This window comes from Pongo abelii, chromosome 7 (assembly GCF_028885655.2).
Source record: "Pongo abelii isolate AG06213 chromosome 7, NHGRI_mPonAbe1-v2.0_pri, whole genome shotgun sequence".
NCBI lineage: Eukaryota > Metazoa > Chordata > Mammalia > Primates > Hominidae > Pongo > Pongo abelii.
The window spans coordinates 156,918,501-156,935,623 of NC_071992.2; the positions used below are offsets into that span (position 1 = coordinate 156,918,501).

General features: G+C 48.2%; 1 protein-coding gene across 1 annotated transcript; it reads left to right on the forward strand.

Annotated features, from left to right (window-relative positions):
• Positions 1 to 7,950: 7,950 nt before the first annotated feature.
• On the forward strand, positions 7,951 to 13,767 carry CHRAC1 (chromatin accessibility complex subunit 1). The gene is made up of 3 exons (XM_002819473.5): positions 7,951 to 8,706; positions 11,438 to 11,564; positions 12,192 to 13,767. Exons 1-3 carry the CDS (start codon positions 8,560 to 8,562, stop codon positions 12,311 to 12,313), a joined length of 396 nt encoding a protein of 131 aa, XP_002819519.1. The 5' UTR covers positions 7,951 to 8,559; the 3' UTR covers positions 12,314 to 13,767.
• The last annotated feature ends 3,356 nt before the right edge of the window (positions 13,768 to 17,123 follow it).

The following is a 17,123-nucleotide window of genomic DNA, read 5'->3' on the forward strand; positions in this document are numbered from 1 at the left end:
GTCTCACTGTATCGTCCAGGCTGGAGTGCCGTGGCATGATCTCGGCTCACTGCAACCTGTGCCTCCTGGGTTCAAGTGACTCTCGTGCCTCAGCCTCCCGAGTAGCTGAGATTACAGGTACCCACCACCACGCCTGGCTAATTTTTGTATTTTTAGTAGAGATGGGGTTTCACCATGTTGGCCAGGGTGGTCTCAAACTCCTGACCTCAAGTGATCTGCCTGCCTCAGCCTCCCAAAGTGCTGGGATTACAGGTGTGAGCCCCCACGCCTGGCCGAAAATATCTTTTTAGCAGTCTTCCTCTTACATTTCATTTGTCAGAGTTGGGTCATTAGCTCACCCTGTGACTAATGACTGGCCAAAGGGCATGATATTACTAGGACTGGTTTATGCCAATTAAGATTTGTATCCTTTGATTTTTTTTTTTTTTTGGATATGGAGTCTCGCTCTGTCACCCAGGCTGGAGTGCAGTGGCGCGATCTCAGCTCACTGCAAGCTCTGCCTCCCAGGTTCACAACATTCTCCTGCCTCAGCCTCCCAAGTAGCTAAGACTACAGGCACCCGCCACCACGCCCGGCTAATTTTTTTTTGTATTTTTAGTAGAGACGGGGTTTCACCATGTTAGCCAGGATCACGATCTCCTGACCTCGTGATCCGCCCACCTCGGCCTCCCAAAGTGCTGGGATTATAGGCGTGAGCCATTGCACCCAGCCTGTATCCTTTGATTTTATAAGGATGTTGGATATCTGATCCCTACTGAAATGAATTGGGGTGCGGAGGGCAGTGAGGTTTAAGGCAAGGAATGCCAAAGTTGCCAACATATAAAATATTGGAGATTTTACTTATAAATCCAAATTGAAGACTGGAACAGCACTCACTGATCCCACATTGCCTCATGGCAAAATTGGCTGCCCTCTTAGATAAGCCAGAGCCATCAGGTTTGCTACAGACCCCTCCATTCTCTATCACTCACCTGTCAGCTTCACCCATTTCCATTACTGCTTGGATCCTGACTTAGGATAGTGCTTGAGTTTTGTTTTGTTTTTAGAGACAGGGTCTCATTCTGTCACCCAGGCTGGAGTGCAGTGGCACGATCATAGCTTACTGCAGCCCGTAGTCACATGCCACCAGGCCTGGCTAGTTTTCAAATTTTTTGTACAGAAGGGGCCTCACTATGTTGCCCAGGCTCATCTCAAACTCCTGGCCTCAAGCAGTCCTCAGACCTCATCCTCCCAAAGGCTTGGGATTACTGGCTCATCGCCTGGTCTCAGGGTGATCTCTTTGAGCATATGTTTCCCCCACTGGATTAGCACAGTGTTTGGCACCTAAAGTGTAAACAGGATTTTTTAAAAAGGAAGTTGCCTATTCTAGTAAACTTGGCTAACATAGTGCATGAAAGGAGTGGGAGAGGCTTTGTGTAAAAAAGACCCACAGGCAAATCTTAACCTCTGCTACTTACTAATACTAGCTTCCTCAGCCTGATTGTTTCCTTATGTGTAAACTGAAGTCAATAGCATCTGCTCCACAGCATTGCTAAGAAGCACCTATAAGCTCAGGCATGCAAACCCCAGACAAAACGCAGAAGTTCCCTCCTTCTCCAAGAAGGAAGATTGGTTAAGTTGAAATGAATTTGGGTTGGAATTAGGAAGAAAGATTTTAAGAGCTGAGGCCACATCTTATTATGTCTGCACAGCTAGAAGTGCTTAATAAATATTTAATAATGATTATAATGATCATTTAGCTCAATAGAATATAATTATACAAATTGTGAAAATAAAATTATGCCAGGCTGTCATTACAGATAATGGCCTGAATACAGGGATAACAAGGGGCACACCAGAGCCCATTGCTGTGACGGCTGCCAACAGGCAGGGAGCTCACAGAGCTGCTGAAGGGCTCCATGCAGGGGTTGGGGGGCCTGGCAGCTAGAGAAAGGGGTAGGAGGAAGCAATCTGGGCCAAGGGGAGAGGCTGGTGGGAGCTACATTGTGCAGAGCCTTGTGGTCCAGCATGGTGGACCCATCCCACAGGATGATGGAGTGGGAAGCCATTGGAGAGTTTTCAACAGGAGAACGGCAAGAGTTGATATATGATTTTAAAATGTTTTTATCATGGTAAAATATAATATAAACATTACGATTAACATTATACATTAACATATATATTAACATTATTATATTGTTAATGAATGTTAAATTTTATTATCTTGAGACAGGGCCTTGCTCTGTCACCCACACTGGGGTGCAGTGGCACAATCACAGCTCACTGCAGCCTCTACATGTTGTACTCAAGCAATCCTCCCACCTCAGCCTTCAAAGTAGCTAGGACCACAGATATACACCACGACACTGGGCTTTTTGTTTGTTTGTTTAAGACAGAGTCTTGCTTTGTTGCCCACGCTGGAGTGCAGTGGCACAATCTCAGGTCACTGCAACCTCTGTCTCCTGGGTTCAAGCAATTCTCCTGCCTCAGCCTCCTCAGTAGCTGGTATTACGGGCGCCCACTACCATGCCCAGCTAATTTTTTTATGTTTTTAGTAGAGACGGGGTTTCACCATGTCGGCCGGGCTGGTCTCGAACTCCTGTCCTCAGGTGATCCACCCGCCTCGGCCTTCCAAAGTGCTGGGATTAAAGGCGTGAGCCACCACGCCCCGCCTTTTTTTTTTTTTGAGACGGAGTCTCAGTCTATCACACAGGCTGGAGTGCAATGGTGCAATCTTGGCTCACTGCCACCTAAACCTCCCAGGTTCAAGTGATTCTCCTGCCTCAGCCTCCCAAGTAGCTGGGATTACAGGCGTACGCCACCATACCTGGCTAATTTTTTTGTATTTTTAGTAGAGATGGGATTTCACCATCATGGCCAGTCTGGTCTCGAACTCCTGACCTCAAATTATCCACCTGCTCGGCCTCCCAAAGTGCCAGAATTACAGGTGTGAGCCACCCCGACTGGCCCTAAAGCAAAAAAAAATTTTTTGAGATGGAGTATCGCTCTATTGCCCAGGCTGGAGTGCAATGGCGTGATCTCGGCTCATCTGAACCTCTGCCTCCCAGATTCAAGCGATTCTCCTGCCTCAGCCTCCCAAATAGCTGGGATTACAGGCTTGTGCCACCACGCCCAGCTAATTTTTATATTTTTAGTAGAGACGGGGTTTCACCATATTGGCTAGACCGATCTCAAATTCCTGCTCTCGTGATCTGCCCACCTTGGCCTCCCAATGTGCTGGGATTATAGGTGTGAGCCACCGTGCCCTGCCTAAGCAAAATTTCTAAAGGAAAGACTGAGGCTACATCTCTGCTATCTGCAACCAGATACAGGGATTATGCAAATTTCTTCAAGGAACACAAATCAAGTGGAGGAAGTGGCTGGGATTACAGGGGCACGTCACCATGCCCCACACTGGACTTTTTCTGGTTTTTCGATAGTACTCATCATCCCAATAGGTGTGAGGTTATATTTCACTGTAGTTTTGGTTTTCATTTCCCTGATAGTGATGTTGAACATCTTTTCATGTACTTATTAGCTATTTGTATATCTTCTTTGGAGAAATACCTATTCAAGTCCTTTGCCGATTTTTAAATCAGATTGTTTGTGTTGCTGAGTTTTAGAAGTTCTCTCTATATTCTGGATATTAATCATCCTTTATTGGAAGTATGATTTACAAATATTTTCTCCACTTCTATGGGTTGCCCTTTTACTGTTGATAGTGTCCTTTTTTTTGAGATGGAGTCTCACTCTGTCACCCAGGCTGAAGTGCAGTGGGCAATCTCAGCTCACTGCAACCTCTGCCTCCGGGGTTCAAGTTAATTCTCCTGCCTCAGACTCCCAAGTAGCTGGGACTACAGGCGCGTGCACCACCACACCTGGCTAATTTTTTGTTTTTGAGAGGCTACAGTTCAGAGGCATGATCTTGGCTCATTGCAACCTCTGTCTTCTGGGTTCAAGTGATTCTTCTGCCTCAGTCTCCCGAGTAGCTGGGATTACAGGTGTGTGCCACCATGCCTGGCTAATTTTTGTATTTTTAGTAGAGATGGGATTTCACCATGTTGGCCAGGCTGGTCTTGAACTCCTGACCTCAAGTGATCTGCACACTTTGGCCTCCCAAAGTGCTGGGATTACAGGCGTGAGACACTGCGTTGGGCCTGGCTAATTTTCGTATTTTTAGTAGAGATGGGGTTTCACCATGTTGGCCAGGCTGGTCTCAAACTCCTGACCTCAAGTGATCTGCCTGCCTCAGACTCCCAAAGTGTTGAGATTAGAGGCTTGAGCCACTGCGCATGGTCAGGAATTGTTTTCAAGGACATTGTTAGAGCTGGAGGCGCATGACTGAGAAGGAGGCACGTGACTGAGAAGGGCGAGGTGCTATGGAGCAAAAGGGAGATGCTACCTAGAGATCAGGAAGCTGGGACTGCCCCTGGCCTGGAGCCCAGGAGCCCACACTCGCCCCCAAAGGACTCCAGGGCTGCCACCGTTGAGCAGAAACTTAAGAGTGAAGCTGCTCAAAGCTCCCCATGTGCAGGTGGTGATCCCTATAACCCCACTGCAGTCCTCTACCCTGCAGCCAGCAGGCTGATAAACAAGGCTGCTTCCTCCCACCCCACAGCGATCTTTCACAGGGGCCTCCAATTTGCAGAATCTACCCAGCAGCCAGCTGACAGGGCATTCTGGGAAGTGCAGAAAACTGCCTTGCACCACCCTGGGATACCCATGAGAATGGTGCAAGGTACTGTCATGAAGACAAAGTGAGCCCCTAAAAAACACAGCTAACGACAGGATGAGACTAACTCACTGAGCTTTTTCCAGAGCCGGGAAGTTCTCAAGGATAACAGTCTTGAATTCTGCCGTCTTAGGTTTAAAGCTTGTTTCTTTTTTTTACATTTTTTTCTCTTTGTAGAGATGTGGGTCTTGTTATATTGTCCAGGCTGGTCTCAAACTCCTGGCTTCACGTATTTCTCCTGCCTCAGCCTCCAAGTGTTGGGATTACAGCTGTGAACCACACTGGATTTGTTTTGTTTTTTTTAAAATGGTGAGCACTTCTTTTCAGTCTGAAGATTTCCTGCTTGGCTTCTCTCTCTACTTCTCAAATGATTAATGACTGCAAACATCACCTGCCAATTCTACAAGCTGAGCTTCTCATCTCTATTCTCTCTCCTTTCCCTCCCTCCCTCCCTCTTCTGTGCTCTTACCTAATGTTAACCCATCCTGTTCTCACACATACTCAAAAGAGAAAGACAAGCCATACAAAAATAACAGCCAGCTAGAGAAACAAAACATCTAACAGCTTCAAAATATGTCATCACTATGGCTTGTTTCTTGTGTGGACCAAAGGACCCTCTTGTGTAGCTGCTCTTGTGTAGCAGTTCCCTGCCCGTCTTTTGTGAATGTCAAGGGCTTTCCCATTTACAGAGGCAAGGCCGAGAGGGAGAGGGAGTCTGCAGCTCTCCCTCCAGCCTGTGCAAACTGCCAGGAGTCGGCTCTGCATAAGGCACAGTGCCATTTGGTCATCACTCAAGAACCAGTGTGTGCTTTTAAAGTAGATCTGCTCCCTTCAAAACCTTTTTTTTTTTTGAGAGTCTTGCTCTGTTGCCCAGGCTGGAGTGCAGTGGTGTGATCTCTGCTCACTGCAACCTCCATCTTCCGAGTTCAAGTGATTCTCCTGCCTCAGTCTCCCATGCAGCTGGGATTACAGGTGCTTACCACCATGCCCAGCTAATTTTTGTATTTTTAGTAGAGACATGGTTTTGCCATGTTAGCCAGGCTGCTCTGGATTTGTTTGTTTTTGAGACGGAGTTTCTCTCTTGTTGCCCAGGCTGGAGTGCAAGTGGCGTGATCTTGGCTCACTGCAACCTCCGCCTCCCGGGTTCAAGCAATTCTCCTGCCTCAGCCTCCTGAGTAGCTGGGATTACAGGCACCTGCCACCATGTCCGGCTAATTTTTTGTATTTTTAGTAGAGACGGGGTTTCTCCACGTTGGTCAGGCTGGTCTCGAACTCCTCACCTCAGGTGATCTGCCCCCCTCGGCCTCCCAAAGTTTTGGGATTACAGGTGTGAGCCACTGCGCCTGGCCAAAAATAAAATTTTTGTAGAGATGCTGCCTTGCTATGCTGCCCGGGCTAATCTCAAACTCCTGGGCTCAAGCGATCTGCCCGCTTCAGCCTCCCAAAGTGCTGGGATTACAGGCGTCCACCACCTCGAGTTCAAAATTCTTCATTATTTTCCATTACTCTTGGAATGAAAGCCAAACTTTTTACCCAGGGCCGGAGCCAGTCCCACCTACCTCGATAACCACACCTCCCGTGCTCTCTGCCTCCCTAAGCTCCAGACACACTGGCTTTTCAGTTCCTCAAACTGCCCATTTTCCTCGTCAGGTGTTCTCCCTAGAGCCTGACTTGTTCCGAAAGCGCATCTTGTCTCAGTCTTTCTGTATGAGTGGCTCCTTTTCTTTCTTCAGTTCTGGGCACAAATGTCACTTCCCAGAGGGGCTGTCCTATCACTTACACATGGTTTTGTTTCCTTCGTAGCATTCAGCATTGGAGGTGTTCTTTTTTTTTTTGAGATGGAGTCTCCCTCTGTCGCCCAGGCTGCTGGAGTGCAGTGGCGCGATCCCGGATCACTGCAACCTCTGCCTCCTGGGTTCCAGCGATTCTCCTGCCTCAGCCTCCCGAGTAGCTGGGATTACAGGTGCCCACCACCACGCCCAGCTAATTTTAGTATTTTCAGTAGAGATGGGGTTTGACTATATTGGTTGGGCTGGTCTCGAACTCTTGACCTCAGGTGATCCACCCACCTCGGCCTCCCAAAGTGCGGGGATTACAGGCGTGACCCACAGCCCCCGGCTGGAGGTATTCTTATTTATTTTTCAGTCTCCCTCAGACCTGAAAGTCAGCTCTAAGAGGGCAGGGACCATGGCAGCCCTGCTCACTGGCTGTACCCTTGTGCCTAGCAATGCCTGACATGTATTTCTGTGCTCAACTATTTGCGCCAGGACCTCAGGTCACAATGGTGAAGAAGACACTACACTTAACACGCTCCAATTCAAACCTCTGCCAAACTGTGCTCCCTATCTCAGTAAATGGCTCTTTACCAAGGCCTTTCTGCTATCTCAGTAAGCTGCGCTGATACTCCACAGCAGCTCCCTCTTGAAATCAGACCCCAAACCCTACCACTTCCCATGATCCTGGCAGAAGTTAAGCTGGTGGCCAGGCGCGGTGGCTCACGCCTGTACTCCCAGCACTTTGGGAGGCCGAGGCGGGCGAATCACGAGGTCAGGAGATCGAGACCATCCTGGCCAACATGGTGAAAACCAGTCTCTACTAAAAATACAAAAAATTAGCTGGGTGGCGCGTGCCTGTGATCCCAGCTACTCAGGAGGCTGAGGCAGGAGAATTGCTTGAACCGGGGAGTCTGAGGTTGCAGTGAGCCGAGATCGCACCACCGCACCGCGAGACTGTCTCAAAAAAAAAAAAAAAAAAAAAAAGTGAAGTTGGACCCCTTACTCTTCCAAGGGCCTCCCCACTGATTCAGAGAGAATTCTGCGGTATCCACGGCTTTCCCTGGTCTGGCCCCTGACCATCTCCTGCCTCTCTCCTCCCCGCTGCTGTCCCCTTGGTACTCCCGGCCTCCTGAGGGCCACGTTCCTGGGTTCTCCTAATCATCTTCTACCTGGTCTCTGTGATTCCGGCCTTACGCGCACCCACGCCCTCCCAGCCGGCAGCTGCAGGGATCCTTTTAAAACTTCCCGGGACTCCTTCGCTCAAACCCTACCACAACTTCCCATTTTCCTTAGAAAAAAAAATCCAACAGGACCTAGCCCCGGGCTGCCTGTCAGACCTCGGCGAGCACGCCAGGCTCTGCACACCGTCTCTTGGAGCAGTCCCGAAGAGGCCGTTCCCACCAGACTCCGGGACCTCCTCAGGACAGCTCCCCCTCCTCCACCCTGCAGGAAGGCGCTTCTCTCAATCACCCCGCGGCGCAGCAAGCCTGGCCCCGCCACATCGCCAGCGCTGGTCTCTGCTCTTCCACCGGTCGCCTGGCTACCGGCGCAAGACGCATCCGCTGTCCGCTTGGTCGTCCCCCCTGGACTTTGTGCTTCAGGAAAGCGTCACTTTTTGCCCACGGCGGCACGCCCGGTCCTAGTACAGCGCAGGCGCTTAACACACAGCATCCAGCGACGAGGCCCGGAGTCAGAGGGCTTTGCTTGCCCACTCACAGAGCCCTCACCCGCGGATCAAAGTCGTATTCCGCGACCGCAGCCCGGAGACTCCCGAGAGCGGCGCAGCGCAGCGTGCCCCGCCCCCACTAGGCTTTCGGCTCCCGGCTCCGCGCCGGGCCTCGCAGTCGGAGGCGGTGTCCGAGCGCCGGCGCATGCGCAGATTGGGCGCGCGAGGCATCACGGAGTTCGTAGTTTCCCCGACGGGCCGCTCCCGGCCTCGCGGCCGCGCCTCCCCACACTACAACTCCCACGGGGCAGCGGGCGCAGCTCCCCGCAACCACCGGCTGGCCGGGCAGGGCAGCCACTTCGCGGTCAGGCCCGCCGGCTGCGGGCGCTCGCGTGAGAGGCGGGAAGATGGCGGATGTGGTCGTGGGCAAAGATAAGTGCGGGGAGCAGCGGCTCATCTCGCTGCCTCTATCCCGCATCCGGGTCATTATGAAGAGCTCCCCCGAGGTGTCCAGCATCAACCAGGAGGCGTTGGTGCTCACTGCCAAGGCCACGGTGAGGGGGCAGGGCGGGGGTGTGGGCCGCCCTTACCCGTCGCGCCCCGCCCCGCCGGGCTCTAGGCACTGCCTAGTCCCCTTGGGCCCGCGCGCCGCCGGCTGCCCTTGCCGGGCTCGCGCTCGCCCGGCTGTCCCCCTCCCACGCCGGCGCGCGCTTCGGTGCCCGCGCGCCCCCGCACTTTCTCGCGCGTCTTCGCCCCGCCCACCCCGCGCCGCTCTCTCATGTTCTTGAGTTTCTTCGTCCCGCCTACCGCGCGCTTCTCCCGCCCTTTGTCGCCTTCCTTCGCTCCGCCCGCCCCTTCCTTCCATTCGCACCTTCGCCCCGCCCACCCCACTGCCCTCCCGCCCTTTCTCTCGCGCTTTCATTCGGCAAACCCGTAAGCTCCCGCGTTCCTCTGCGCGCCTTTCGTCCCTCCCACCTGTGCGCTCCCGTCCTCCCTCGCGTGCGGCGCCGTTTCCGGCCCTGCCCGTGGGCGTCGGCGCCTAGTGGTGCTCTTCTTATTTGGGTTCTTTGAGGGCTCTTTCACCCGCGACTCTCTACTCCCGGCCTGCCTTTTTCTTGTCACTGGCCTGCTTCGTGCTTTGAGGGCCCTAAGTCCTCCAGTGTCCCGTGGGAGGGGCAGCCGGGCGCTTCACCCGCGACTCGAGGCTCTTTTCCCGCGGGTGCGGTGCCAGCTCCAGCGGTCCGAGGCTTTCGAGCCCTCCCGCCCGCCACACCTGGCCCCTCGTCTAAGAGGCAGCACATCCCCCAACCAGAATTTAAGGAAGTCCGGGGAGCTTAGTTTTACAGCCTGCTTAGCATCCTCCTGGATGCAAAATAGATAATTTTGTCTTTTTTTAAAAAATTGCGTCTTGATAGTGTTAGGCCAGATGTTTTCCTTTTCTGATACTGGGCCATGTTTCAGCTACACAGTTAAATGCTTTAGCTTGTCTTGGATTCTATTTTCCAGTCCCTACTTGGAGTTAAGTATATTATGTCCCTGCAGTGTTGGACTAGAACTAAGGGAAGTGGGAAATTACAGGTTTCTTGCCCGCTTTATGTCAGAGCCATGTTTTCCTAGAGCCCAGGGAAATAATTGCATATTCAGCATTTCATCTGGGGACATTTGTATTTTCCTATACAATTTCTTTCTATTGGTATTAAGGAATGAGGATTTATACAGGCACTTCTGACCCATTATTTTATTTTTTGAGATGGAGTTTCCCAGGCTGGAGTGTAGTAGCACTATCTTGCTCACTACAACCTCTGCCTCGCGGGTTCAGATGATTCTCCTGCCTCAGCCTCCTGAGTAGGTGGGATTACAGGTGCCTGCCATCACACTCGGCTAATTTTTGTATTTTTTGGTAGAGACAGGGTTTTACCATGTTGCCCAAGTTGGTCTTAAACTCCTGACCTCAGGTGATCGTCTGCCTCAGCCTCCCGAAGTGCTGGGATTACAGGCGTGAACCACCACGCCCGTCTTTCTCATTCCTTATTAACTGAACTAGATGCATTAAAGTCAAAACCTTGAGAAAGAGGCTCAGTTCAGCCTCTAAAAATGAAGACTTGGCCCTGCTATAAGAACTGGGGTGCAGGAGGGAGAAGATCAGTTCCGGTTGTTTCATTAGGTCTGAGGGTTGTATGTCAGTTCGTAGAATAGAAAAGTTTCGGCAAAATGTGAGCTGTGGTCACTATAGTTGTAGGTGACCACCTTAGAACAGTGTATACACCTTAGAAACAGTGTATGCAAATAGAAGACTAAAAAGGTATTCCTGAGCCAAATAGAATTTTTGAATGGCTTTTTGCTGCTTTCTATTTTTTTTTCTTTTTTTTGAGACGGGGTCTCGCTCTGTCGCCCAGGTTGGAGTGCAGTAGCGCGATCTCGGCTCACTGCAAGCTCCGCCTCTGGGTTTACGCCATTCTCCTGCCTCAGCCTCCCGAGTAGCTGGGACTACAGCCGCCACCACGCCTGGCTAATTTTTTTTTTTTTTTTTTTTATTAGTAGAGATGGGGTTTCACTGTGTTAGCCAGGATGGTCTCGATCTCCTGACCTCGTGATCCGCCGGCCTTGGCCTCCCAAACTGCTGGGATTACAGGCGTGAGCCACAGCTCCCGGTCGCTTCTTTTACTCTAGAGGTTGGTCATTAAACAGTTACGATTCATCTTTTTCGTAAGTTAGACATCTAAAATAAGCCTGGAAAATGCCTGCTTCTCCGCCAATTTTGATACTGGCTTTGCTTTCTTTCTGACCTCATGTTTTTCTTTTCCCCAGTGATTTCTTTTTTTTTTCTTTTCTTTTTCTTTTTTTTTTTTTTTTTGAGATGGAGTCTTGCTTGATCGCCCAGGCCAGAGTGCTGCAACCTCCAACCTCCACTTCCCAGGTTCAAGCGATTCTCCTGCCTCAGCCTCCCAACTGGCTGGGATTACAGGCACCGACCACCATGCCCAGCTAATTTTTGTATTTTTAATAGAGATGGGGTTTCACTGTGTTGGCTAGTCTGGTCTCAAACTCCTGACCTCAAGTGATCCGCCTGCCTCAGCCTCCCAAAGTGTTGGTATTACTGGCGTGAGCCACCACGCCGGGCCTCCCCAGTGATTTCTTGTAATTTAATTTGAGAAACCAAGAGAATCTGAAGTCTTAATATACTTTTAAGTCTGATTAAGGAATCAGCAATGTAATTTTAAAAATTAAGCTCTGTGGTACATTTTCAAAGCACACCTTTCATTTTCATTTTTCATTTTGTTTTAGGAGCTCTTTGTTCAATGCCTAGCCACCTATTCCTACAGACATGGCAGTGGAAAGGAAAAGAAAGTACTGACTTACAGTGATTTAGCAAATACTGCACAGGAATCAGAAACTTTTCAGTTTCTTGCAGGTACTTAGTCTTTGAAACATTCTGGTTAAAAAATGATTAGTAATCAATAGCTCTTTCCCCACCCCTTGCCTCCCTTCTGCTCTCCCAGAATTAGACTTTTTACTACTTTTTCCAAGCCACAAAGTACTATGAGCTGTCACAGGAAGATGCTTTTAGTCTCTCTGTTTGAATGTGTTTGTCATGTGGTCCACCTAGAACAATAGTGAAGCCAACAACATTCACAAGATGTTGGTTGGCCGCGTGTGCTGGGCAGTCCTTTACTGTCTACAGGGACCCTTCCTGCCACTGAAGGGAAAACTCAGGGTGGGTCTACATGCCCGTAGTTAGAGCTTAAGTCTACCCTGGGGCTAGCCGAGGCTATCTCACGTAGTCGGGCAGGGTTGCTCATAAAAGCAGCTCATAGAGACACCATGGTTTGTACTCATTGGAATGGAAAGAGGCCTATAGCGTTCGTTAGGAGACAATGCTAGTTTCTCTGATATTTTACCCAGAAATGTAGCCTGAATTTCATCTTGTTTTGGAACCTCTTATAGAGGTCAAAGCAGGAACTAGTACATTTTGAAATGTGCATTGGTGTGTTCATAGTCTACCATAACCAATTGCTGATGTACGCTTTATGTTTTTAAGATATATTACCAAAGAAGATTTTAGCTAGTAAGTACCTGAAAATGCTTAAAGAGGAAAAGAGGGAAGAAGATGAGGAGAATGACAATGATAATGAAAGTGACCATTATGAAGCGGACTCCTAAACCAAAAAAGTGCTTTAAAAACAAGCCTGGCGAGGACGGCCCTGGACCCACTCCACTGTCTCTAAGTAAACACAGCACTGCCTGCTTTTAGCGTCTTTACTTCTTCACAGACTTCCAGTGCGTGGTATTCTTTCGAGGTATTCTTTCCAGGCCGAGATTGAGCACCTCATGCACCTACGCCACAAACAGCCGGAGGGAAAGCGACCCAGACAGCAGCCCCTCCTCGACAGGCCCACCCTGTAGCTCAGGCACCAAGAAAACAGCCGATACTGGCAGCCATTGCAGCTCCAAACTGCAGAGGCAAGGCCAATTTTAACTTTTCAATTTACAGTCGATTTTGAAGAGCTTCTACATATCAGTTATGTAAATTCATATATGTATATTTTGGAATCAGTTCTTATAAACAGCTTGATTCAGTTTTAGCTAAATTTATAGTTTATAGGTAGTATGTTACATTTGAATTTTTGTCTTAAGAAAAGTTGACTGTTCAGATATTTTTCTACTGTAAAGAAATATACTTTTCTATTAAAGATCTGTACATATTTTTACAGTAAAATGCTTTATGGAACTAGTTTTAGAGCCCTCTATGGCTTTAAGGCCTTGCTTACTGCCTGCAAACTTTGAGAAATTTTAAAATAAGCATTCTAACACTTTTATTCCCGCAGAAAAATTCCGAGTCAAATTATCAAATCAAATACAAAAATAAGTGTTACCTCTTGTATAAGCATGTTGTACTAAAAAAAAATTTTGAAACATTTTGTATATTGAAGATCTCTCTCATCTTACTGTTCTTTGCTTTAAATTCCTGGCACTTCTTTTTACTGTCTATAAGAGAAAACCTATCATAAGCCCAATTTTTTTTTCCCACTTAGGGTAAATGTTTGGCTCCTCTCATTTCATTATCTTTTTTTTTTTTTTTTTTAAGACAGATTCTCACTCAGTTGCCCAGGCTGGATTGCGGTGGCGCTGTCTCAGCTCACTGCAACCTCCGCCTCCTAGGTTCAAGTGATTCTCCTGCCTCATCCTCCCGAGTAGCTGGGATTACAGGCATGTGCCACCATGCCCAACCTATTTTTGTATTTTTAGTAGAGACGGGGTTTACCATGTTGGCCAGGCTCGTCGCAAACTCCTAACCTCAAGTGATCCACCTGCCTCGGCCTCCCAAAGTGCCAGGATTACAGGCGTGAGCCACCATGCCTGGCCTTCATTATCTCTTTTTGAAAAATAAAAAAGTTTATAATTTACATTCAGTAAAATCACCCTTTTTAGTGATTTACTGTGAATTTTGACAAATACATAGTTTTGTAACCAGTCGATAGGACAGTTCCGTCACCCAGGACATTCCCCTCTGTTCCCTGTACTTAGTCTCTTCTCCTGCCTCCTAGCAACCACTGGTGTTTTCTGTCCCTCTTGTTCATTAACTTTTATTTTAAAATAAAATATTTTAAAATCTACTTTTTGGTGTACAGTTCTGAGTTTTGGCAAATGCAGTCAAGTCACCACCACCACCACCACAATTAACAACTATATCACCCTCCAGTAAATTCCCTTGTGGTCAACTCCTTCCCCACCTTTTACCCTGGCAACCGTCAAGCTATTCTCTGTCCCTATAGCAGGTGTCAGCAAATTTTTTTCTGGAAAGGGCCATGCAGTAAATAGTTCAAGCTTTGTGGGCTTTTATAGTCTCTGTTCCTGCTGCTAAACTCAGCTGTTGTAGTACGAAAGAAGCCAGATAATTAATATATGAAGGAATGCAGGTGGCTGTGTTTCAATAGAGCTTTATTTCTGTAAACTGAAACTTGAGTTTTGTGTAATTTTCATGTGTCATGAAATATTGTTTTCTCCAACCATTTAATAATGTAAATACTTGTTAGCTTATGTGCCATTAAAAAATGACTTGATTTGGCTTACAGACCAGAGTTTGCTGGCCTGTCTTTTCCAGAATGTCATGTAAATGGAATCATTCAGTATGTAGCATTTGAGTCGGCAGTTTTTCTGTTTAGCAGAATGCATTTGAGATTCATACGTGTTGTCACAGGTATCAGCAGTCCATTCCTTTATATTGCTGAGTAGGATTCCATTGTATGGATGTATCTGTTTATCCATTTTCCAGGTATATGGCTAATTACCCATTTAGATTGTTTCTAGTTTTGATGATTGTAATTTTTTTTTTTTTGACAGGGTCTCACTCTGTCACCCAGGCTGGAGTGCAGTGGCATGATCATGGCTTACTCAACTTCCGCCTCCTGGGTTCAACTGATTCTTGTGTCTCGGCCTCCTGAGTAGCTGGGATTACGGGCATGGCGTCACCACACTTAGCTCATTTTTTTGTACTTTTAGTAGAGATGGGGTTTCACCATGTTTGCCAGGCTGGTCTCAAACTCCTGACATCAAATGATCCGCCCACCTCGGCCTCCCAGTGATGGGATTATAGGCATAAGCCACCACACCTGGCCTTGATGACTATAATTAATAAAGCCCTGTAAGTATTTGTGTACAGGTTTTGTTTTTATTTTTTGAGATGGAGTCTCACAAACTCTGCTGCCCAGGGTGATGTGCAGTGGTGTGATCTTGGCTCACTGCAACCTCTCCCACCTAGGTTCAAGCCATCCTCCTGCCTCAGCCTCCTGAGTAGCTAGGATTACAGGCGCCCACCACCACACCTGGCAAATGTTCGTATTTTTAGTAGAGATGGGTTTTCGCCATGTTGGCCAGGCTGGTTTCGAACTCCTGAGCTCAATCAATACCTGCCCACCTCAGCCTTCCAAAGCGCTGAGATTACAGGTGTGAGCCACTGTGCATGGCCTATGTACAGGTTTTGTGTGAACATAGGATTTCATTTTACTTGGGGATATGCTTATGAGTGGAATGGGATACAGAAGTTTATAAGAAACTGCCAAACTGTTTTCCAAAGTGACTGTGCCATTTTGCAGTCCCACCAGTAGTGAGTTCCAGTGGCTCTGCAGCCTCTACAAAAATTGGTGTCAGTTTTTGTTGTTTTGAGAGATTTATATATTCTTAATACAAGTTATTTGCCTGACAGGAGATTTGCAAACATTTTCTCCCAGCCACTTTTCATTCTCTTAATAGCATCTTTTTTTTTTTTTTCGAGACTGAGTCTTGCTCTGTCACCCAGGCTGGAGTGCAATGGCACGATCTCGGCTTACTGCAACCTCCGCCTCCCAGGTTCAAGTGATTCTCCTGCCTCAGCCTCTCGAGTAGCTGCGATTACAGGTGTGTGCCACCATGCCTGGCTAATTTTTGTATTCTTAGTAAAGATGGGGTTTTACCCTGCTGGCCAGGCTGGTCTTGAACTCCTGACCTCAAGAAGTGATCCACCCACCTTGGCCTCTGAAAGTGCTGGGATTACAGGCATGAGCCACCGCGCCCGGCCTGAAGCGTTCTTAAGGCACCATAAGTGTTTGAGATCTGATCATTCAGGGAACACTTACCCTTTCGGTTCCTCCTTGAACCGGGTGCCAGGTTGTTACAGTAGCTTCCTAAGTGGTTTCCTCACAGTGCCTATAGCCTTTCCTCGTTCCACCTTGCATACTGCTGTCAGATTATCAAAATGATTTTATGAAGATGAATCTTTTGCTCCCGGTTTCAAGTGTTAAATCATTACTGCTTCTGGCCATTCAGTAAATGATGGTGAAATAGTGAGAATATAACAAAGGCCACATCGAGTGACTATACTGCTGTAGATGAGTTTCTGTGTATTCTTCCGGTTTTGACTAGCATGTCCCAGGGCCAGTGGGCACAGAGGTGCTTTGTATACTAAGAAGTAGTAAAGGGTTCTAGATACATTAAGAAAAAAGTAAATCTTGATTTTTGTTTAAAAAAATAAGACTGCAGAACAAGATAAATCAGAATGTTAAGGTTAATTACCTATGTGTTGTGACTAGAGATAGTTCTTTATCTGAATTTTCACATTTTCCTGTAACATTGTTCTTAAAATTTGGAAACCCAAAATAAGGATAAAATCTTAGCCTGCCTCAGCAGTGATGTACAGCCTAGGGATTTGCTGCCATTTTGGGGCTTTCTTAAGAAAAGGAAAAGCCCGGCCGGGCGCGGTGGCTCACGCCTGTCATCCCAGCACTTTGGGAGGCTGAGGCGGGCAGATCACCTGAGGTCAGGAGTTCAAGATCAGCCTGGCCAACATGATGAAACCCTGTCTCTACTAAAATACAAAAGTTAGCTGGGCATGGTGGTGGCGCAGGCCCGTAGTCCCAGCTACTCGGGAGGCTTAGGTGGGAGAATCACTTGAACCCGGGAGGCAGAGGTTGCAGTGAGCTGAGATGGCGCCACTGCACTCCAGCCTGGGTGACAAAGTGAAGCTCCATCTCAAAAAAAAAAAAAAAAAAAAAAGAAAAAGGAAAAGCCCCCTTTTCCTTTCCCAGCACGTCATCTTCTCAGTAAAGACAGCAGAAGTCAAAAACAGCCCAGTCAGGGTGAGGCCACCAGGGATTTGAGAGCAGCGCCAATGTGCGTAAGCCTAGCCAGGATAGAGTAGCAAAGTGACTGGCCAGGCTGAGAACCAGGACGGTGCCAGCTCAGGTTCCCACACTCAACACAGAACTCAGGACCTTGCTCATGACAGGCTTAGCTGAATGGCTTCTTGATCCTTTCTCATGCTGCAAGAGCAGAAACAGCCAACTGTCTGACACACCATGGCTGTTCCCACTCGTCCAACTCATGCCTGTGGTTCTCATCCCCCAAACCCAAATCCTCGGGTAATGCTCAGCTCTGCCAAGTACATTCTTCAAGGAACAGCCCCCTGTTTGTGGAACAGGGCTCTGGACTTCCATCC